A 23,839-nucleotide genomic window follows, 5' to 3' on the forward strand; every position below is an offset into this window, starting at 1 on the left:
CTCAAAATTTAGTTTTTTAGATTAAGTCTCTAAACTAAACTGATTTATAGCGAGAACTAGAAAAAAATGTAGAAAATACTTGAAGTAACGTTAAGTTATGTGATCAATTCTCAAAAACATGTTACTTTAGTTTGTGCCCTCCAATAATGCAAGTATTCAAAATCAACACTGTTTTACTGAACTGACAACAACTGTATTGAAATGCAATTAATATTCATATTTTGGTAAACATAACAGAAATAATGCACACTTTTTTATTTTTCATATCCTTTGACAGTTCTCCGTCTATGGTCTATTTCTTTGTAAACTGGAAAGTTAAAAATGGGTTTACACTTAATGTAAGATTTTCCACTTAAACTTTTTGATAACTGTGGTAATGTTAATTTCCATGAATTTACACATGAGTTCAAATAAATAAAGAGCACATCATGATAATTATTTCTTCTCTTTTTATTCGAAACCAAATGCAAAACAAAAGATTATTTAAATACTTAATGTCTATAAATGCAAACATATTTACATTATGTAACATGCAAAAAAAAAGACTCCATAGTTCCAATGTTAAATTCTGATTGGACAAAAAGGGGATGGGTTACATTCAAAGCTGTTGTAAAATAGCCAGTATGCACACACCTCTAACAAGCACATCAACTGAGCTCTATGTGCTGGTGTGGCAACCTTCAACACTTTTTGGCAGGCGTAAACATTGTAAACCCTGTTTTGTGCCGTAAGGAAGAGACAGCACTGGTCAGCTTGGCATCTGATCCACTTCATCAGACTATCGTCTCATCACAGAGATACAGGAGACCTATTGTGAAAAAAGCAAAAACAGTCGAGCATCTACCCAGATGGTGCATTACAGATCGATCATTCAGGATTCTTTACTGTCTCACAGCAAGGATGATGGTAAATGACTTTAGCATAGCACAAGTGAGAAGAAAACATGTGTGTGATATAGATTTAAAAACTAATAGACTATGCATATTCTCCCAAACAAATTTAGCTGCTCTTAAAATCATATGTACACAGATTATTACCTCCTGAATGGCACTACCAAGACACTCCTGGAACTGCATTGCTTTCCTGTGGAGAATTGTACAGCTTTAGTACTGGAATGCAAAGATTTCACAAAAAAACACCAAGTTCTTACAGTTCTAAAAGCTCCAAATATGTATACTGTACTGTTGGCAAAAGCTATTTGTGCGATTTCATTTGATGCTGTGTTTGGTGCTAAATCTCTAGTGTTATACATTACTAGCAATTTGTTACAAAGATCTTTTGAGGTATTTCTATAATAATTATTTGGTAAATGTTAGACATTATGTGACACATGGTCCTGATGTTTTGATGGTAACCAACTATATTCTGTAAATAGTGTAACAGATCATGTTTTACAAATGACTTAGAACTAGCATATGAGATGTAAGAAAACATTGGTGTCTTTACCGATGTATCCTGCGTGAAAGCGTGAGGGTGAATTGACCACTGAGATCAGGCTGGTAAGTGGAGGGAATTACAGCGTACTCGCCTGGCTGAAGATGGCAAGACACACTGACCTCCTGGGAGTAAGCATGAGGGACAAGTCTAACCACGGGAGACATGACACTGGGGGCCAATGAGGAGCAAGAGACACCATCAGGTACCTGGACACAAACACACCACACATATTCCAGTTATGCTGTATCTTGAACATGAAAAAATGCTTTTTTTGCTAATACTTTTATAAAATGACTATGCCTTACCTTCATTAATATACAGTGCTTTCCTGCAAAAAATCATATCACTTCTTGAAGGACGATATTGGGTTAGAAAATTTAATTTGGGATTTCTACTTTGGAAATCAGATTCAGATTATGGTCATATGTATATTCTGACCTTATAAATATGGAAGCCAATGGCATGTAAGGCGTCGTCTGGCCCGTTTTGTCGTAGTGTGACCCTAACATTGTTGCCTCCGGGGTCATAGGTCACAGCAAGGGGTATGCGTGGGTTGAGTCCATGTGTGGGGAAGTTGCGACCTCCTCCAGCAGTAGAAGCGACGGTCCAACATCCATGAGAGCTGATGGATTCCCAGTTTCCCTCTGAACAAGGCTGAAGAGGAGGCGTCGATTTCATCACACTGGAGAAAAAGAGATCTGGGTTTTGGACTTTTGCATGAACTGATAATACATCAAGCTCAAGCAACTCATTTTGCATGGATAAAGTTTTCACTAGATGAAAGTACAACAAAATATGGCTATCATGAATAAAAAAATATATTTGTGCAGTCACCTGACAGAGGTAGAACAGGAGGAATAAACTCTCAAGAGAAACCGTCCCTCAGCTCCCTGCAGGAAGGTGCTTGGAATCAACAGGTAAAACCCAGGGCTCAGATGGGTGTGCAGAACCACCTCACGATCGTACGCATGTGTGTGTGACAGAAGTGGCGTGTTGTTTATCGTCCGTGTCAGATTAAAGCGCTTTGTCTCCACCTATAAAAAAATCAAGTTAAAAGCAACTAGACGCTAAGCCCCAAATATCAGACCTGTGAAATTCACTTCCTTTTAGGCCGCATTTACACTGCAGTTCTTGATGCTCAATTTCGTTTTTGTGACTATTTCAGATTTTTTTGATGACCCGTTAACATCTTTTAAAAGTGACACATATCCGATATCTGCGTTTACACTGCACATGTCGAAACAACCCGAGGGAGACGTACTGACCATAAAAAAGTAAAAACGTTATTTGCCACCGCTCCTTATTTAATATCCTTATCATACGGAGATCTCGGAAAATGAGCGCATAATGTGTCCCATGATCTGTCCCCCAGTGCACCTTCACACATAAGAACACTTGATAAGGTAGGCTACTGTAATGTAATGTCATGTGCAGATTTTAAAATCGAGAATGTAAAGCTGTCAAGGTGATGGAATTTCACTTGGTGTGTTTTTAGGGCTCAATAGCACAGTTTGCCTTTATTGCCGGTTTCATTTTATATTTAACCAAGGGCTTAATAAGCTAAATTGTTTGGGTTATTATTATGTAGCATATATTGTTGTTTTTATTTTAATTAAAAACATTTTACTTATATATTTATTGGTAAATGCAGAAAAATGACAATAAGAACGAAAAAGAAGGAACGTTTCTATGAGAAGGATTAAGCTCAGCAAGTTTACGAAGATAAATATGAAATTTTACAGAGCCCCAACTCAAATTATAACTGAACGCAGTGGAGTCTTGAAGGAAAAATTTGCTGCCATTTCTGCAACTGCAATATAAAAGGCACAGGATATTACAGCTGCACATTTTTTATTTTTATGACGTAAAAAAAATGTGAGCTCAAAAATGACTTAATTGTCAATGTTTTTTAAAGTCTGAAAAAGTTTTTTATCATTTAGATTTTTTTGAAAAAGCCCATGCAGACCGAACAAAGTTTGCAATATATATTACATAGACAATATAGACACTTAGGTTGGTGTATCCTCATAATCTTCATGTTGTTTATAATGTTTTTGTTGAGGGAAAAAATCATTAAATGCCCGGTCAAGTGAAGCCTGTGAAAAGTAAAGGGGGAGTCCTGAGAGAAACCCGAGCTTCTCTGTTGCCTGGAAGAGATAATTGTTTTAAAGGTTGCTGGGCGATCAAGTTTATTAAATGGATTTTTATAAATTTGTGTTATTGTGATGCATTTTATTTTTGATAAATTTCAAACTTTAAAACTGCATTTAAGCAGACAACACTATTCTTCTCGCTCTGTACAACTCACAATGACGGGTGAATATCCAATCTGTCTGCTACAAGACAGGCGCAACTGCACGCATCCGATTCATATATTCCACATATGATTGGGGCCTGAAGCACATCTAAAAATATCGGAATCAATGTGCTTTTTTCCTGCTTATACGATCATGGGTCATATCCGATCTGTGGCACATTGCAGGAAAAAAATCGGAATTGGGTCACTTGATACATGCAGTGTAAATGCGGCATTACAGAATGAGTTAAATGAGTTTTATCTCTAACCTTCCACACATGTAGTGCAATAGCCAGCTTCACACTGCCCTCTGCTGGTGGTTCAGGCAGCGCACACTGCAGCAATGAAAGCAACACCTCTCCCCTCTCACTCACTTTCAGCCAGTATTTTGGATTTGTGCTAAAGGTGCTGTTGTTACGGCAACCGCCGGCAGAGTGACCTTTGACCCAGCGACCACCAATCTGGTGGCTGTGGGTTAAAAAGTTACCTACATGAAAGGATACCGAGTTATATGACATGGTCTTGTGATGAAAATGATCAAACAAACATACACACTACCTGTAAAGATGCTCTGTAGGTGTCCTTCCTCAATGATTGGATAACTCACTGTGACCTCATCAAATTCCTGCTGGAATTCTGTCTCGTCCATCCAAAACTCTCCCTCTGCCGTATTAGCCAGTAAAGCCTGAGCACATGAGGGTTCTAGAGAATTCCACCCTAAACCACTGTATGAAAAGAAGCAACCCATCAGACAGACAGAGAACTGGAGTTTTTACTAAAATATAACATTAAAGCAAATGTTCTAATAAACCTGTACCACTATAGAAAGAGAAATATGCAGGAAACAGTTAGCCATGACTAATTTTAGCAAACAAACACATTCAATGACCTCTCCTTCCAGGTCCCACCCCGACTCTTCCTCCCCCAGGGGTTTCGAATCCTGATCAGCTGGACTTTTTCACCAGTTTTTGTTTTTACATTGGTCCATTCCATCACACTCATGGCGTGGAACTGGCCAAGCTCTGGGACCCCTGCAGAAAGACAAAGATGGACAAAGACAAAAAGAGAGAAAAGAAGAAAACAATCCCATTAACGGAATGAATCAATCTACCTATAAATTACTTAACAAACATAGAAACAAAAATGACATGAAATCTTTTATGTGACAAGGAAGAAAGTGTCAAATTCAAGTTTCAAATCAAAGCTGCTATCTATAATCTAATACATAAACACTGCAACAAGTTACTTTTCTTTCTCACCAGTGGTTGCGCTGTGGATGGAGCAGCTGATGGAACATCGCTTTTTCACCTCCTCTGAAAGTTTTGACAACCTCGTACCATTGGGAGTGTCCTTATTGTTGGGCTGTTGCGGTGACTTCACCTCTTTTAAACTCCATCTTTCTGCTATTGTTCCACTTAGGTCTACCATGGCCTCGCACACTTGACCCGCCCACAAACTCTCATATGTACCGTGTAACCTTGCATAAAGAATGGTATAAAGCGTATGACCATTAGTATATATTTATACTAAAACATGAATCAGGTTGGGTCCATAGTCAAGTGTTTAAACACGTGACAGCATTTATTCAACACTTACTTGGCATATGCTTTCTCCAGCAGTGCTACCCAGAATGCCCTGCGGCTCACGCACCGTGAGAAACAAGGGGTACCATTAATACAGGGTAGTTGGTCATCCACCCGTACCTCTATCCATTGTCCGTTCCTCCAGAACTTGAACCGAAAATCACCGTGGTAACCACTGTCACCCCATAATGGTTGTTCCTGTGGAAACACCTGATAATCTGATATGTAAGAAAACAACCTAATGAATAATTAATCACACATAGGTTTTAAATCAAACTTATAGCAAAACAGAACATCTCACATAATACAATAGAAAGGATTTACCTTGTTCATCAGATGGTGGTTCTTGAGTAACATGGAGCAGGCACATAGCAACCAGCAATCTCCCAGAATCCCTTGCTTCGGGTTGGCCTCAACAGGTTCATCCGGAAAGAGCAGAGGATGCTCACATATCTCCTAAGAGCCAAAAACAGAAAGCACTGCTCAATAAGGCCACATCTACATACACTTATACAGATTGCCTTGACAAAATATTAATTTACCTGTGGGCGGAGCCATGTGATCTCACCAAGCAAACTGGAGAGGGGCGTGGTGTAGTCAGAGAAGAGGGAGGAGTCATCAGCGGGAAAGCTCAGATCCACAAACATCTCATTGTGCTCAGCCTCCGTTTGCATGGCAACCAGATGAACCGCTTCTAGAGTTAAACAGATATCTGTGTTTATGAACATCGTGGGCGTTTAGGTTTTAAACGCTGACAAACATTTTTAAACCAGTTTATCTTTGTCTGCAAAGACAGATGTGTGATTGACTGTAGCATTATTTTCCTTGTCTTTGTTTTTACTGCCAATATTTGATGGTAAACAGATAGTTAACAATATGTATATATGTGTGTATACATATGAACTATAAAATTACAATAAATAAAAAATAAGCCAACCTAATAGCTAAACAAATTGCATCCCGTTTATTACAGTTCTGACTGTGGCGTTAAAGGCGCTATTTAAAATAATATTTCTACTCTTCAAAATGTATCTTTGAAAATGTAAGATATTAAACATTATTGTTGTGCATTGCTCATTACCTACTGAATCTAACAGACGTACCGTCACCTAGGTAGGGATGCTAACACGCTGTATAAACTCCTGGAAGTTTTGAATGACATGATTTGAAAAAGGAAATGAAAAGCATCGAAATGCCGCTGGATCCGTCAAGAATTTCACTATTCGGAGGCCGATTTAAATATTAAAATTTTACATAAACACTGATACAGAGCAAGCATTTCTTTACCGGAAGGACGCGCACGCTAAAGACAGCGCCGTCATCCGGGGCGGAGGGTGCTGCATCAGGCGCGCGCACAGCCAGCAGCCGGGGGTGGAGCCTTAATAAGTCTTCACATGAAGAGAACGTAGACGAATGACATCTTTATGAACATTTGTCACATTCACTGCCTGTTTATTCATGGCAGAATAACTTTGCGTACTTCTACATTAAAAACGATATTTAAAATGATCCTTCTACTACATCAAAAATTGAAAGCTAAATGTAAAAGCTAGAACATATGTGAAGGAGAGTGCTTCTGATGTTTACTGAAAGATTCACTGGAACATCAACTGGAAATTGAAAACTACTTTTTTTAAAACAATAACAGCAAGTGCGGGGAATTCAACATAATTATTGCAAACTGTTATCTGACTTAATATGCGATACAGCCTAATCTGTCATGATTTTCGAGTCTTGTGGGAGGATCATGACATGCCCCTGTGTTTTATATGGAGAAGGGTCATGGCATTGTTTTGGTTCTCTAATGCCATGGTCTCTCTTCGTTGTCGCATCTTTTAGCCCGTACCCCTTGTATCTCCGTCAGCTCCCATTAGTGTTCATATCCTTTCACCTGTTGGATTACTTGTTGGATTACCTGTTGGATTACTTGTTGCATTACCTGTTCCCCTTCGTTTGTTGGATATATTATATACAGTTTATATATATACATATTGCATAAACACGTTTGCGTGTTTTCCATATGTAATATCCAGCATCACAACCTGTCAATCTTTTGTTTGTATCTGAGTATGGTGTATTATAGTATATATAAAACTACTCTTACACTTAAAGACAGATAACACTTTGTGACCATCATGGTAAAGACAGTACACTCTATAAAAGAAAGGTGCTTAAAAGGTTTTTCACAGCAATGCCTAGAAGAACCATTTTTGGTTCCACAAAGAACAATGTAGTCAAAGGTTCTTTAAAGAACCAACTCTTTCATACTTTTTTAAAATCTGAAGAACCTTTTGTGAAACAGAACAGTTATAGTTATTCATTATGGAACCGAAAGGTTGTTCTGGCATCGAAGCACCTTTTTTAAGAGTGCAAAGGCATGTCCTTCTTTATTTTAAAGATTTGTGTAACTGTTTGTGTTTTCTGTTTTGTGTGGGGTAGTTCGTTTCCTATTCTGAAAAGGAGTTCCTAGAATTATTTTTATTCAAAAAAAAAAAAATTGTCAACCACATTTGTTTATCACAATAAAATGAAGAAGTATTTCTATCTGATGGAACACAGGGGGAACTATATCTGACAGCAAAATGATTGTACTTGTCTCATTTTTACACTGCTGTAAAGACTTATGTCACTACATTTTTCAATCAAATCAGGTGAAAGTATTATGAACAAGTAACATGTTTAAGCATTTTACACTAAAAAAATAATGATCCTTCATAATGCCAAAAAATGTTTGCTCAGTGGGCTCAGTTGTTCCATGAGGAACCATAAAGAAAAGGTACTTTTAAGTAGAAAAGGTTGTTTGGATTAATAAAAAGATTAAAAAGTAATAGTTCTTTAGCAGTATGATCCTTTGGGAAACTAAAATTGAATGGAATTGCTTTGAAAAACCTTCCTTTATTTTTTATATTTAATTTAAAGTCTCGATTTCTAAATTATCTTGGATATTTTTATCTCCTGGATTTCAAATTTGCTGTCTATTGAACAAAAAATAGGTGATGGAATGAACTACTCCATGGGAAGATACTGAGGAAGTGATAATATCCCCATCAGACTTTGACAATATCAACCCTAAAGATTTGTCACACTGGTTTATTCCAGAGTTCTTTTATGGACCAGAATTTGATGATGCTAATAAAATCCTACCTATAAAAGGGTTTGAAGCTAACCGAGAAAAAAAACTGAGGACAAAGAAGATCTCAATGAAGAAGTTTCTTTTAGCATTGAAGTAATAAAGCACATGATGCACTTTTAGGTTCGGCGGAGACAGGATGAACCCAGAACATTATTGACAGTGACACTTTATACTGATCCTTCAAACCAGCTTTCTCACACATCATGTTAATGAAGTAAAGTGAATGTAAATCGAGGATAGCAATAGAAGTGATCACTTGATCACTGATCTAAGGGGTTCCTAGCCCAATGGTTGGGTGATGTTCTATGTTAATGAAAGTATTTATGCAAGAAGTATCCTGATTTTAATTATTTGAGTGGTTTACTTGTAGTCTTGTAGACTAAAGATTCTCTGCCTGCTTACAATCTTTGCGTCTCCAGCATCTTCTGCATATTTGACCCCTGACCAGCAGAGACTATATAATGTTGACATTCATCATTTCCTACTAAAACTCACACACAACCATTACAGCAAAAACAAACACACTGCATTTAAAAGTAAATCAGGTTGGTGAAAACCTAATATTTCTAAAAGTTCTGAATGGCATAACTAAATTAAATAAATTAACAATTAAAAACAAAATAATAACAATTTACATCAAACGTTTACATTTACCTGACTTTTAAATATGTCTAGCCTTCTTGTACTCTTAATTGATATTTAAATATCTGTTATGTATATAACTTCTTCAAGGCATTACTAATTTAAAAACAAAGCATGATTTTCAGAAATCTAATCCAGCATTACATAAGTAGGGTGTAGTCAGTGTATGTTGTGAGATAAAGCTCTTATCATTTTCTACAAAAAATATTGGGTAATTTTCAACCCAGTGGGTCAAACAGGGACTAACTGGGCTGTTTTAACCCATCGTAGGGTCAAATACAATTTATTTCGTGTTGATTTAACCCAATGGCTGGATTTGTCCCCTACTGCCTGAACAGCATTTTTAGACTTTTCTTTGTTTTATTTAATCTTACCGTTTCCCCTGATAAATTGATATTGTTACGCAATAATCTGTTTAAAATTATGTAAAATTTACTTTTTTCAAATAAACACAAATGCCCTTAGAAAACATATGCAATCAGTAGAAAAAGTCATTATTTTATACTCAAAATTATTAAATGCTTTGACAAAAAAACCCATTATATTAGCCAAACATTCTACAGCTAAACCCTTTCCAAAAGGGAGACATTTAAAAAACATTGCTGTTTACACAAAATAGCAATTCTATTAAAACTGTGCTCACACAGAGTGCTTTTGGTTGGTTGGGTTGGTCAAATCGATTAAAGTCACATCACAACCTGAGTAATGTTAACACCCAATTTATAATGCACAGAAAAGTGCTCATTTTTGTTTCATTGTGAATGATGATTTTCCCGAATTTCAAATATTGTCTTTATCTACATAAATGTAAACTGGATAAAATGACTTAATACAGTGTTCTCAGATCTAGAGTGTGTGCATATATAATCATTTTTTAAACAACACAATACAATTTTTTTACTAGAAACTTTTTGAAATGTATATTTGATCACATAACCCTAATATAACATCCAGAAATGCTTGTTAAAGGCAAAACTGGAGTCGTCTCTTAATTTTCTTTTTACTGACATAAAAATTGTCTTTTTTATTTAACATCATACAATTTGTGTGTTAACTTTTGAGCTGGGTTACTTTCACTCTGTGCCGTGGACGTTGTCAAAATCTTTTGTGAAATAAACTTGTTCAGGGCACTAGGAAATCAAAAACAAAGCTTCATTTTCAGAATCCACCTTTTATCAATTCATATTTTTCTTTAACATTTTCCAGAATCTGCATGGTGTATGTAAACCTTTGACCACCACTAGAAAGCATGTCAACAGAAAGCGTGTCATCTGTTGTAAAATGCTGCTCTTATCATATTTTAACAGTGCAGGAGTTTTGTTTTTCTTGGGGTGGGCTCATGAAATTATTGATAAATGCCTTAGCAAGACAACAACTTCTAAAAATGTAATTTTAGTGGCATTACACTTAATAATATTGTGTGTCTTTGTGAACACATAAGACTGAGCTTACATTATTTCCTGCTTAAGCTTTGATTGGAAGAAGGCCTGATAAAGCGCATCATAGCTGTTTAAAGTTTTGTATAAAATACATACAAAATTGTTCAGATTGAGAATTACTGAGAACAGCTTTAAAAAACTAATATTGCACATAAAGCTAATTTCCTGGTGAAACCCTTAACTTACAAAAAGCAGTTAATGATTAAGATCTAGAATAATATCAAAAAAGGACACAAACCACTTATATTAGAAGTATTTATTTGATGATCAATCTCTATTCTGTTATACAGTCTAAATGTTTCATATTGCTGATATATTTGATTCCATTCAATATTAAGGAATAACATAAGGTGTGTTAATTTATTAGCTATAATAGTAGGATTAATGTAATTTTATAGCAATGTTATTGTCCAGAGAAAGAGTTACTTTTCAAGAGCAATGCTAACCGTAATGTTTATTGTGTATATGATTTTCGTTCTGCCTAAATTCTTTCATTGTATTTTCTCAATGGCTTGTTTTTAAGCACTTTTAGAAATTACAGAGTGCTTCAACAGATTCCACCTCAGAATAGTGAAGCTCATCAACGAGAGGTTTAATTGTCAATCTCATCAATATAGCAGCCATATGGGCTCAACACCTGTAAGCAAATTATAATTGGCATGAAAGTAGTGGGGAGACTTTAAGAACCAACATAGATCAAATCGAAACTTGTTTACAAAAGTTTAAAACCTTGGGATATGGAGCAACGATTATTTTGTAGGCCAACCTGGTGGACATTTTTCTGGTCACCCAACAACAATGAAAAAACTGACACCATGCCAAAATGATTGAAAATCTGTTTTATTTAATCAAATATTCTATATTTGCATAAATTCATTGCAAATATTTTTGCTATTTTGACAATTTTTGTCCGGCTTTCATTTACTTCAAATTAAATCAAAATTTTGAATTTGGGAGAAATGTTCAGTAATTAACAGAATGAAACAAAAGTGATCATTCTTCTGTATGCTATGATTTGTGTGTTAACTACTCAGTTTGTGATAATCAAATTGAATGCTAATGCTGTTAAGCAGAATTAAAAAAAAATCATTTTTGTCTAATAGATTTGGCTAATAGAATGGATCTTATTGTCTAAGCAATTAGTAAGAACTGTAATTGGCCTTGAAACTTTATAATAGGCACCACCAGTTGTTTGTGTGATATTAATAATTAAGAAGAAGTATATAATGAAAATATGATAAGAGCAGCATTTCACAATCGACATGGACTACACCCTGCTGACATACTTCCCCTATATTAGATATATATATCTATATATCTCAAGCTAGAGATGAAGTGAAGACTGAGGAGAAAGCCAGGTATGAGAATCCCATGATTTCACTTCATTCTATACATACTCTATACATAGAGTATACATACACATACTGAATATATAACATTTTAATTTTTTTGAAATTGACTTTAAATGTGAAGTGATAACTCAAAAAAAGTTAATAAGCTATGAAACAGTGTTTACTATTAAATAGGTTGTACAAGAAAATTTAATATACTGTTTTAAATTTTGTCAATATCTTATAATCTTTTTTCAAATTATTTGTGTGATACATCAACTCAACTCTCTTTTTCAAAAATGTAAATGAATACAAAACATTCTGCTGTCTTAAAATTAAGAACTTACTGATTTAAATTTCTTTTTTTCTCTGTATTTTGTTTCATGAAGATTTAGCGATGGTTGCCGTGAGGCTCTGCGTTCTGTTCCTCTCCTGCCTTCTGGCGTCAGCCTGGACTGTGGAAAGACTGAAAAACACTGTTGACTTGAGAAATGTTAACTATCCCAGGCCTTCTCTTTGTCATGGCCTCCAGCTATTGTTGTGGTTTGCCCAACTAGTTCATGAAATTGATCAAGATGGCATTCTTACCCTCGATTCAAAATGTAATCCAAAAAGGGGCGATTTTGGCTTCAGTTACTTTGGAAATGAAGACGAAATCCTCCCTATATTGAGTGAGGAGGGGAAAGAATATTATTCTGTTGGCAACCTTAACACCAAAGAATATCCTCAAGCAAATGAACTGCTGAACTACATCAAGGGGGTTAAAAATACATGTTCATGGCAAAAGGACACATACAGGCTTGTGGTCTCTATGCACCCAAATCAACCACGAAAGGTTTATAATGCCTATATCACAGCACATAATTTCGGCAAGGACGGCTTTCCTCCGTCAACCACATATGAGATTGATCCTGTTCTGATACAGCAGATTAAGAACAGTAAGCTATGCAATGTGGCCAACAATTTTTGCAACTACTTCTCTTTTGATCCCCGAAAGAAAAGTCCACAAAAGACTAAACCAACAATTTGCTATGGCCAAGAGTTTGATGTTGAAAACAGAAGGATTCCTACAATAATAAAAGGCTTTGAAGCTGAAATGCAGCTCTACAGTAAAAACGGTACAGCTTGTGCTCGGCTCTACATCAAGAAGACCTACTGTAAATGGCTCGATGACTTCAACTCATCATGGGTGGGGTTTTACAATAATTCAGAAAGTCCCAATGAAAATTATAAAACCTATTCGTATGCTGTATATTTTAAAAAAATAATAGGACATGACAAAAAGTGTTATGATGTTTATGAATACCAGTCAAATTTGCCAATTGCTCCTGGAGTTCAGATCCGCTTTTTCCCCAACAATCCCTATACTGGCGCCCTAGCACAAACTACACCCTGGAAGGCTGCTGAAGAATGGATGAAATCATTATCAGACTGTAAAAACATAAATCCAGATCGACCTAATGACTTGTCATACTTGACTGATCGAAGGAACATTTATGGACTGGATGCCAACAGAGTCACTCCTATTAAAATAAAAGGGTTTAAAGCTAGAATGCAGCTCTACGCTAAAGACGGGAAAGCTTGTGCTCGGATCTACATCGATAAGACCTTCAGTAACTGGCAAGATGTCTTCACCCAGTCATGGGTTGGGTTCTACAACAGTTCACAAAATCCCAGTGAAACATATAACGCCGATGTCAAACGATTTGAAAAAAGGGTAGGACATAGCATAAAGTGTTATGACATTTATGAATTCCAGTCAAATTTGCCAATTGCTCACGGAGTTCAGATCCGATTCTTCCTCAACAATGCACGTGAAAGTGAACTAACACAATCTATACCCTGGCAAACTGCTAAAGAATGGATGACATCATCATCAGACTGCGCCTCATCATTCTGGTCTGATCCTGAAACTGATGATGCCAACAGCGTCATCCCGACTAAAATAAAAGAGTTTGGAGCTAGACTGCAGCTCTACAATAAAGATGATAAAGCATGTGCTCGAGTTTACATCGAGAAGACCTTCAGTAATTGGCTAAATGTCTTCACCGAATCATGGGTGGGTTTTTACAACAGTTCGCAAGATCCCAATGAAAGATATGTCAAATATGAGTATGTTAAAAACATTCAGAAAGTGGAAGGACATAGCGGAGCGTGTTATGATATTTATGAATACCAGTCAAATTCGCCAATCTTTCCTGGAGTACAGATCCGCTTTTTCCTAAAAAATACATATACTAGTGAAATAGCAAAAACTACACCCTGGCAGCCTGCTGAAAAAGCATCGACATCACCATCAGATTGTAAAGATCTGAATCATGATCGTCCCGATGTCTGGTCATACCGGCCTGATCAAGAGTACAATTATGGATCAGAATTTGATGACCTCAACAGAGTCATGCCTACTAAAATAAAAGGGTTTGAAGCAAGTCTGCAGCTCTACGAGAAATACGGTAAAGCTTGTGCTCGGCTCTACATCAAGAAGACCTTCAGTGAATGGCAATATGACTTCGCGTCATCATGGGTGGGGTTTTACAATCCTGTTCAAAATCCCAATGGCAGATATGATGCCTATGAGTATGTGGGAAATTTTGAAAAAGTGGCAGGACATGGCATCAAGGATTATGATATTTATGAATACGAGTCAAGTTTGCCGATTGCTCCTGGAGTTCAGATCAGCTTTTTCTTAAACGATTCATACAGTAGTGAACTAGCAAAATCTACACTCTGGGAGGTTGTTTGAAAACGTGCCATTGAAAAATCTTATTACAGAGGTAAAAAAAAGCCATATATGATCATTTCATTATTACTTGCAAGAATCTGCTTCTTATGTTTACCTATAAAATGTTTCAAATAAACATCATAACTTAATTGAAAGATGTTCCTGTGACATTGAAATTTTTAATATTGCATTTAAAAATGCCATTCTGCTTGAATCTGTCTTATGCTGACAACAATATCCACATATGTTATATTTTAATCAGAAATATCATCAATTTGAAACATCCTGATTGCATTGGATTGATGATCTATTAAACGCTTTGCATGCAAGTGGATTGATATACGTCTATTTTTCGTACTATGCTGTAACAAACGTATTTATTGACTGATTTTTGGTTGGAACTTGGAAGAACTACAGGTTTACCGTATCTTATTTAAAAGAAGCTAGAATTAATGCACAAGACCAGGCCCATGTTTTGTAACTATAAGGCACAACAAATAGACAAATTTGGCAGTCAAGTGTAAAGCTTGTTTTTCTGGTCATTTTTTCAGCTGCAAACAGCTTTTTAGGCCATTAAACATAATGGTAAACATTTTAAACATAGATTTTGTTTAAACATTGGCTAAAATGAGCGTTGGGGCCTTCTGGTTTTGTTTATATTTTTTGTGTGTGATCATTAATAAGAAATACTAAAAATACTAAGTGTACCTTAAAGGATAGTTCACCCAAAAAATAAAATTCTGTCATCACCCTCAAGTTGTTTCACACCTGTATAAATTTCTTTGTTCAGTTGAACACAAAGACATTTGGAAAAAAGTTATCAACTGACATTTCTGGGACATCATTGACTACCAGTAAGAAAAATGATTGTATTATTTTTGGTTCGGTTGAACACAAAAGAAGATTTTTCAGATTTTCATTTTTGAGTTAACTATGTCTTTATATCTTAAAAAGATTGGATTATATTATACAAATAGCTAAAAAAAAAAATTCCATTTCAGACCATCCCTATAACAGAAACGCTGATTTTATTAAAGCAATTTATAAAAAACAATTTATCTCAAAATCCCATCACATTTGTCGTCATAACTTTACCAACACTGAACTTGTCAGACTTTAATTCAGAACGTAACATAGGATGTCCTTTGTATGTATATTAATAAGAAAAAAATAATTTAAGAAAACACTTCTCTCACAATAAACATTATAATCCACACACATTATTAGCGCTTCAAGTCTTGACATTATTTAATTTACACAAAAACTGATAATATAACATATAAAGTGGCACTTAACAGTACAAATGTTTTGCTTTCCCAACATTGCTAGATGAAGTGTCATGAAAAATCTTCAGTGATACACAGTGCAATAATGACATCTGGAGAACACAGTCGTGTTAAAGGATCAGTTAAACGTGCCGGGATCGACATATGCGTAGGCCAGGAAATCTCCAACTTTGTTTAATTTATCGTCGTAGTGAAACAATCGAAAGCACTGCTCACAAAACAGACAGGGGTCTGTGGGGGCCAGAGCATCATTAGATGTAATCCATCTGCTGATGTAGGTATGACACACGGAGCACTTCCGAGTCACGACCCTGTGCTTGTGTGTGATGAGCGGGTAGAGTTTCTTGTCCAGACAATCATCCTGATGGACCAGTCTGATGTCGGTGAGGATAACAACATGCTCGCAGTCACCCTGGTGGGTGTAGTAATACGGAAACCCCACTTTCATCTTCAGGTCATTGAAACAAGTGTCCTCCATCTTAGCAGTCTCAAACTCCGGAAAGTCTCTGGTTCTGGCCCATTCGATTGTTGTGGCGCTGATGTCTCTGCATTCCGGGAAGCGCATGTCGTTGTAGAAAGTCCCGTTGAAGAAGAAGAATGCCGACTTGTAATGATCCTTGCTGATGAATTGCGGCACCATGTCTGGATTGTTGCTGAACTCTCCAAACACCTGGAGATCGCTGACACAGCAGATGGCATCTTTGAGCTCGGTCAACTTCTGAGAGCCCAACACATTCAGTGTCTGATATGCTCTAACATGCTTGAACCGCTGAAACAGCACGGGATACAACACGTTAAAAGTCAGGATTAACTCCCCCTCGGGGACTAGATCTTCTAGGTCTTCTGGCTTCTTACCCACACATATCATCTCCAATTCATTGGCGTAAGCTTCATGTCTGTCAATGTGGTCCCTGGTTAGAGATTCTTTATATTCTTGTCTTCTCTTGCGCAGTTTCAACGTGGAGAGCTGAGGATCTGCTGGCACGGTGTCTGTATCTTCATGTTCACTTTTCAGAGACTCAACGTTGCACATGTTCTTCAGCTCCTCCAGGGTTTCAGGTTCAATGCCCATCTCTTCAATAATCTGCACGTCTCGCATCGCTGGACTCGTGTCGCTGTATGAATACACATCCGGGTTTAACGCATTCAGCCACAAATCTTTAAAAGCACCGATGTGAAACTCTTTTGAACTCACGTCTGTGTATTCAAAAACAGGCACATTTTCGTTAAGCGTTACGTCGCTGCTTTCCGCCATGTTGACTCGCGAAACGTCGGTGGCGCAGGGCTTTGTGGGAAATGGTGTTTTGGGCGGGCGCATACGTCAGGGATGTTTATTATTTCAGGTTTTATTTGAGAAAAGAAACTGTTACATTTCAAGTTAAGAATGAAACTACAACGTTACGCCTTCAGAGAAATAAATGTTAATTTCATATTGTTTTTTTCGACAAATGCGACCTCCGGAGTACACCGTCCCCGAAAACCCTTATAAACGATATATTCAATTATTTTGATTATTTATAATAACAGACCCTTTAAATATTCTCATTTATGGATCCACAGATACCATTATTTTTCCCAAAATACACTGTCCATTGTAAGCATTCATTCCGTTTCAGTGACGTTTCATTGAATTTGATTCATTAATAAAACACTGACGTCTAGCGTCAAACGTAACTCACAGCATCATAACTGGCCTATAACAGTTTATATAATACTGTAAATGTAAATGTAAATGTGATTGTAAAGTAGTGGCCAGTCGTTTTGTCGTAGAAGAGAGCAACATGTGTATTTATTATAAGTGGACGAACATTTTTTTACAAACATTTCTTTTACACACAACTTTTTACATTTGTTTTTAATTTAGTTCAAAATATTTTTTGTTACTTCTGCCTAATTGTTTTCATCTTTTCCAGGTGTTATCAAAATGCAAAATAAGAAGGAAGGTAAGAACCGGGTGAGCTTCAAGTGTACCCGTACTTTCAATACAAGTACTCATGGAAAAAGATGAAGAAATCCTCACATGCTGTAGATCAATTCCTTTAATGAATCAATTAATAACAAAATATATTTTATTTCGCTTTGTCAAGTATACATTCAGCTCAATTTGAGACGTATCTGGTATGTACATTATTCGACCTTGTTTGTTTTCCTGTTAAGAGACAAAAGACATCAAATGTATGAATTAACCAGTGTTTTCAAGTAGTTAACAATGTGTTGCTACATGCACTGTTTTTAAATGAAATTATAAACACATAATGTAAGTGTTTGTGATGCCTAACTTACTGGATATAGGATATAGCTTTCTGGACCCACTTGTCTTTTGGGTTAGCACAGATGAGTTTGTCCTTCACAGTAGTAAAACTTTAGAAATGTAAAATAAAGAGCAGGATCAAATATCATAGATACTACAACCACACAAACATTTACAAAGTATATGTGAAGAATACACAAGCAGACAGCTGTAACTTTAATATAGGATTGTATGCACATAAATTGATTTTAACTTACATGACAGCCTCTATGTTGCATGTCATAGTGACGCCTTGCAGTTTGTAATCTTTTAGCCGCCGGAGAGGAAGAGATTGTGTCGAATATTTGGTACAGCATCGTACTGGACCTTAAAACAAAACAAATACAAAGATTTCATTCTCATGCCTGCTTTTCAAACACACATGCAATTCTGAGGAGTGTTTGTATTTTATGGTGGTTTTTGCAGTTTGACTGATGTGGTCACTATGAACTGCCACTATAAAGTTAAACAACTGAATGTATGAATCGTCTAAATGTTCCACAGAAATAAAAGTGGCACTCTGGTTTCCTCAAGAGGAGAATATGACTAATATTTTATCACTCCACCTGGTCCAGCTGTATACAGCTGTAAAACCTGAACCATATTCATTAGGTTAGCAGTGTTCAGATGTAGTAGTTCAAAATGTAATTGATCACAGCAATCCTAAAAGCACTTATGAAGTGTCCTGTTTCTGTCAGTCTCTGTCCTGAAGCATTGAGGTATATGTTTACATTTCATGTAAACTCGAAGCATTTAGTAAACACAGAAAGTTATAATGATAAAAATCATATTGTCACCTACCGGTTTGACACAAGGTGACACAGATGCACAGCAACAACAGCAATGTTGATGATGTCAGGAAAAGTCTGTTCATCATTGGAAGATAAAAAGTCACTTAATGAAAAGAAAACTGAGATCGTAAAATTGTATGACAACTTTGACAGTTGTACAGAAAGAACTAGCTTATGTGTCTAATATGTGTTCACATTATTTGACATCCCCAAGAAGCTACAATATATACATGTGCATGGGGGGAATTTGTGGACCACATTTAAGAGGAATTGGAGGGTGGAAGGAAGGGTGGAAGAAAGGGGGAAATTGGTGTAAATGTTTGTAGGTCAGGGAAGGTGTGTGTTATCAGGTGGAATATTCCATTGTTACAAATATTTTATAGAGTGTGAGTTTCATTTTGAAAATCTATTCATCTTAAAGTTATTATTGACGATATTGATATAATATTTAAAGATAAAATATTACTATTATTATTATTATTATTATAATGATGAGTATTATTATTGTTATTATAAATTATAATAATCATTATTATTCATAACTTCCTATGCCAGAATTAAGACAATTTGTAAAATAATACAATTTAAATAATGTAAATCTGTCATTTAAAAATCATTTATATTGAACCAATAATAATTCTTAGTAAATGTCAACAATATTGTTATTGTTAACAACAATCATTTCTTTCTTTAAATTGTATAGGCCTACTGTACAATTCCTATAGTATTCAAAATGTTACACAAAACAGTTGACAGGTAAAACCAATTTATTTCGGAAACATTATAAGTTTTAAAATAATCATTTGGTTTAGTCATATTTAATTCATACCATGATCACTCGCAAAAGCACTTTTGAAGCAACATACTTACAGTATGTCCAAGTTGCAAAGCATTAAGGTACGTGGTTAACATTTTGAAAATACTTTAAAAAGCACATTATATATATGAGAAGCAGATGTAGACCACTGGGGTCAGAGATATAGCCGTGGAAAATATCACATTTTAATTTAATCCTCATTTCTAGTTGAATTACGGCCATTCCAATCCAATGTCTGATTATTTAATAAATGTATATGTCACTTAACTTCAACAAAATCAAACCTAAAGAATGACATAAAGTCCTCCAACAGCAATGTGAAAGACAGACAGAATGACTGATAAAAAATCGAGGATATGTTATCGCATACAAATATTATTGAACTTTTCCAAAATGTAGATATTACTGTTGAATTGCTTAAAGTAAATATGAATTTGTTTTCTTTGCAGTATTTGAGGTCTGAAAAATACAGAGCATCTTTTCTGTTATTTTGACCTGTATCTCCAGTTTACATTTTCTGCAGATAAATACAGTACAAATAGAAACTTTAGAATTTGGTAAAAAAATATTGTTAGTTTGAATGAAACAAAAATGACACTTTACCTAAACAGACACCTATTTATAGTAAAATCAGAAAAACAGTCTCTGAAATTCTTAATCTTTACTGGCAGTATATCAAAGATTCATCACATCTTCTTTAATCTGATCACAATCTCTGATAACATGTTAATATTATAGACACTCCATATTTTTGTTAATTCTAAACATTTCGAACTTCCTTAAATTGAACGTTCTATATTTTCAAAGCATGTTAAACATAAAATCATATACACATTTAATTTAAGATCTAGACTATCAGTTCAAAGGTTTCGCATTTCCAGGAAATCTAACCCTGATCAGTCATCTCTGATCTCTTATCACATCTTGAATCAGTCTGATGACTAAAAACAGCATTAAGAGAGATTCTGCAGACACCCCCTGTCCTGTCACATTACATGACTGTAACAGAATTTAATTTACATTTGTTAAGGTTATCACCTCTCCAAACCTGTAGGTGTACATAAACAAATCAAAATGATGTTGTAGTGAAATCTCCAGTGTAATAAGCAATGCTTTCAAGTGGCATTTTAAGTTTCTGAGAGAAACTAAAGTCATGCTGCAAAAGTAAAGCAAAGAATGTGGTTTTTAAAGGAAATTACTCAGTGGTAATGGAAGACTGTAAGACTTTGTTCTCGCTCTTATGACCTATTTTACTCTTCGATTTTAGGACATGGGTTACATAAAACATTATGACCTAGAAAAGATACAAACCAAATCCGGTACACCCACACGGACCCCATAGCATGTCGAAATGCGAACGAGCGTCTGGGTGGTTTGAAACAATCCAATTATATGACTGTGCTTTTATTTATTAATAATTATTAAAATAGTCTCATAATGCATTGATATTTATACTGAGACCACTAAGTTGTTGGTTTGAGTCCCTGCTCAGGTGGATAATACCTGATACTAAAACTTTTAAGAAATATCCAAACTCCTGGCTCAGAGTACCAATCATGCTTTTGAACAAATAAATTAGATTACTTTTGCAAGTACAGAATATTTCGACAAATTCAGTATTAGTCTTTTATATTATTGGATTGTATTGTTTTTTTATTAGGTCTTTCAAAAGATTAATCCTGATAAATCGCATCCAGAATAAAAGTTTGTGTTTACATCATATATGTCTATGTACTGAGCTATTAATTTTGTGTTTATAAATACAACACATACACATGTATACATATTTAGGAAAAATTCACATGTATTTATTTATATTTACCAATAATTGAAATTATATATAAGTGTTTATACGTTTTTAGGTTTTCCTTAAATATGTGCATGGATGTGTGTGTTAATAAATACAAAATTATTATGCACAGTACACAGATATATATCATGTAAACACAAACTTTTATTCTGGATGCGATTAATCGCGATTAATCTTTTGACAGCCCTACTTTTTATTCATTTCCATCAATTACAAACACTAAAACATTTGTTTTTATTTGTTTTGTACTGAAATAAGGAACTAGAGCAGTTCATTTTGAATACCAAACACTTATCCAACAAAAGATTGCACATTTATGTGTAGATTAAGCATGTTTTGTCATAATATAATCAGAAAACTCCATTCTCTAAACAATGAATCACCAAATATAATGTCATGAGGTGCCTCTATTGGGCGTTTTTTATATTTGATTAACTTACATTGTATAGAACTGTTACATAATTAACATTTCTGAAGTAAAAATATTAGTTTTTTTTGCACTGCCCTAAATTTCATGACCTTTAACATGGTAAAGCACAACATTCCTGGAGTTTCCAGCAAATTAAAATATGTTGATGGTTCACTCTCCCTTTCAGGAAGGTGAATGTATATCAGCGTTCAGTACTTTCCCTCAGGCCTTATTTCCTTCAGCTTCTTCCTTGTTGCACCTATTTTGGTGATGGCAGAGATCACATCTCATTGTCTATTTTGTCTAATGATATATTTGTACACACATGCTCATGTTTACGTATGCATTGGAAATACCAAAACGTCTTGTCGCAAGGGATGTTCCAAGTACAACCTCTATAAAGCTGCTGTTCTGTCAGATCTGCCCCAGTTCTCACCTGACTTTCACTTTGAGCAGCACAGACATCAGGCCAGACAGACAGACGATGTCTCGAATTTCAGTTGCCACGATCATCCTGCTGGTTCTGGCTCTCAATGCATTCTGTACAGATGCCTCGGCTTTGTGTAAGTATCTCTCTTACTCTAAACCTATTTTACCAATTTAACCTGTTTATTCTTCCTCTTTTTTACATTTTTATAGTCCGTAGAATCTCCAATCCAAAGCACAACAGAGTAGAAGTTTAAAGTGCACATGCATTTAGAAAACTCTCTTTCTCTCTTTGTCTTTGAAACTCATTCTGAATTTCACTGTCATTTGACATATTGATTTTAAGTTCCGCAGCAGCAGCTTCCTCTTCTCCCTGCATGTTTTAATTTGCTTTGTTCTGTTTACAGCGTGCTGCAGAAAGTACACCCAGACAAGAATACATATGTCCCTTATCAGAGGCTTTTCCATTCAGTCGAACAAAGAACACTGCCACCTTGATGCTGTGATGTAAGTGTGAGACGCACCTACACACACCTGCTGCACTCTGCATTAAATAACTGATTCATAGAGACAATTCATACAACGTGATTATTCTTCCCTTTTAGATTTCATGTATATGGTGGCAGGAATATTTGCACAGACCCATCTAAGCCCTGGGTGATGGACAACATCCGTAAACTGAGGTAAGCTTGCAGATAGGCAAATGCTGTTGAAAAACACATAAAAACACAAACGTGTGAATAGACACGGAGGCTAAATGAAGTCTGTTTGGTAATTGAAGTTTTGCATTCAAAGCTAATGATTTTGTTGTCTGTTTCTCTTTTTAGGGAGAAAGTGGAAGCGATTAAGAGAAAACGAAGAAATTAATTTGGAAAACATCCAGACAGGACAATGCTATGCCATGCAAATCCCTTTGGATTAACGTGCCAGCCAAATGTGTAATGTAATTCTTTTTTTCATGAAGGAGTTTTTTTCTTTATGCAATTTGCATAAAATCAATTTTGCATATTTGTATATGCATGTTCATTTTGTATGACTTGTTTGTTCGCTTTTTAAGCAAATGCATTAAAATATATTTTTTACGTAAAGTTGAAAGTTGTTTGCTGTTTCTGTTTTTAAATAAAACACTGTGGTTGACTTTGGTTACCTAGATTTAGAACAATTGAAAGTGAAGAAATATAGAGATCTACAGAAAGCATGAATTAATCTTTTGTATTATTGATCTGATTGGTAAAATATGTTTAAAATGTTTATTACTAGATTCTATTTTAGAGGTAAATTAAAAAGGAGGGTAAACTGTAGATGTTCTTCGGTAGAAAAATTCCCCATAAATACTTGAGCCCTGGAAATAACACTGATTGTGTCATCTAAAAGGAATCACTAGAATGCGGAACAACTTCACAGTGGTTTAAAACAAACAAGGCTTG

General features: G+C 35.5%; 5 protein-coding genes across 12 annotated transcripts; 2 read left to right on the forward strand and 3 right to left on the reverse strand.

Annotated features, from left to right (window-relative positions):
• Window positions 1-432: 432 nt before the first annotated feature.
• capn10 (calpain 10) lies at window positions 433-6,622 on the reverse strand. Of its 7 annotated transcripts, none has more exons than XM_056744692.1 (13): window positions 6,420-6,622; window positions 5,859-6,010; window positions 5,641-5,772; window positions 5,330-5,526; window positions 4,993-5,210; window positions 4,623-4,764; window positions 4,292-4,458; window positions 4,003-4,220; window positions 2,272-2,471; window positions 1,876-2,119; window positions 1,529-1,643; window positions 1,038-1,083; window positions 433-808 (listed from the first exon to the last, which is right to left on the reverse strand). In XM_056744692.1, exons 2-13 carry the CDS (start codon window positions 5,988-5,990, stop codon window positions 790-792), a joined length of 1,830 nt encoding a protein of 609 aa, XP_056600670.1. In that variant the 5' UTR covers window positions 5,991-6,010; window positions 6,420-6,622; the 3' UTR covers window positions 433-789. The 7 variants fall into 7 exon arrangements, with proteins under 7 accessions (XP_056600670.1, XP_056600667.1, XP_056600669.1 ...); XM_056744689.1 differs by having other exon boundaries at window positions 1,447-1,643; XM_056744691.1 differs by having other exon boundaries at window positions 1,447-1,643; window positions 6,402-6,622.
• A 5,261-nt stretch (window positions 6,623-11,883) lies between these two features.
• LOC130418491 (uncharacterized) lies at window positions 11,884-14,912 on the forward strand. Its single transcript, XM_056744684.1, has 2 exons — window positions 11,884-11,888; window positions 12,251-14,912. The coding sequence occupies exon 2, from the start codon at window positions 12,259-12,261 to the stop codon at window positions 14,602-14,604; it is 2,346 nt and encodes a 781-aa protein (XP_056600662.1). The 5' UTR covers window positions 11,884-11,888; window positions 12,251-12,258; the 3' UTR covers window positions 14,605-14,912.
• A 680-nt stretch (window positions 14,913-15,592) lies between these two features.
• Window positions 15,593-17,135, reverse strand: snapc3 (small nuclear RNA activating complex, polypeptide 3). Of its 2 annotated transcripts, XM_056744716.1 has the most exons (2): window positions 17,065-17,135; window positions 15,593-16,984 (listed from the first exon to the last, which is right to left on the reverse strand). In XM_056744716.1, the coding sequence occupies exons 1-2, from the start codon at window positions 17,088-17,090 to the stop codon at window positions 15,988-15,990; spliced, it is 1,023 nt and encodes a 340-aa protein (XP_056600694.1). In that variant the 5' UTR covers window positions 17,091-17,135; the 3' UTR covers window positions 15,593-15,987. The 2 variants fall into 2 exon arrangements, with proteins under 2 accessions (XP_056600694.1, XP_056600693.1); XM_056744715.1 differs by having other exon boundaries at window positions 15,593-17,130.
• Window positions 17,136-17,760: 625 nt separating this feature from the next.
• ccl20a.4 (chemokine (C-C motif) ligand 20a, duplicate 4) lies at window positions 17,761-19,146 on the reverse strand. Its single transcript, XM_056744754.1, has 4 exons — window positions 18,961-19,146; window positions 18,378-18,486; window positions 18,153-18,230; window positions 17,761-18,018 (listed from the first exon to the last, which is right to left on the reverse strand). The coding sequence occupies exons 1-4, from the start codon at window positions 19,034-19,036 to the stop codon at window positions 17,997-17,999; spliced, it is 285 nt and encodes a 94-aa protein (XP_056600732.1). The 5' UTR covers window positions 19,037-19,146; the 3' UTR covers window positions 17,761-17,996.
• A 3,246-nt stretch (window positions 19,147-22,392) lies between these two features.
• ccl20a.3 (chemokine (C-C motif) ligand 20a, duplicate 3) lies at window positions 22,393-23,500 on the forward strand. Its single transcript, XM_056744752.1, has 4 exons — window positions 22,393-22,549; window positions 22,820-22,919; window positions 23,018-23,095; window positions 23,240-23,500. The coding sequence occupies exons 1-4, from the start codon at window positions 22,471-22,473 to the stop codon at window positions 23,277-23,279; spliced, it is 297 nt and encodes a 98-aa protein (XP_056600730.1). The 5' UTR covers window positions 22,393-22,470; the 3' UTR covers window positions 23,280-23,500.
• Window positions 23,501-23,839: the final 339 nt, after the last annotated feature.

The sequence above is a fragment of the Triplophysa dalaica genome, chromosome 3, assembly GCF_015846415.1.
Source record: "Triplophysa dalaica isolate WHDGS20190420 chromosome 3, ASM1584641v1, whole genome shotgun sequence".
NCBI lineage: Eukaryota > Metazoa > Chordata > Actinopteri > Cypriniformes > Nemacheilidae > Triplophysa > Triplophysa dalaica.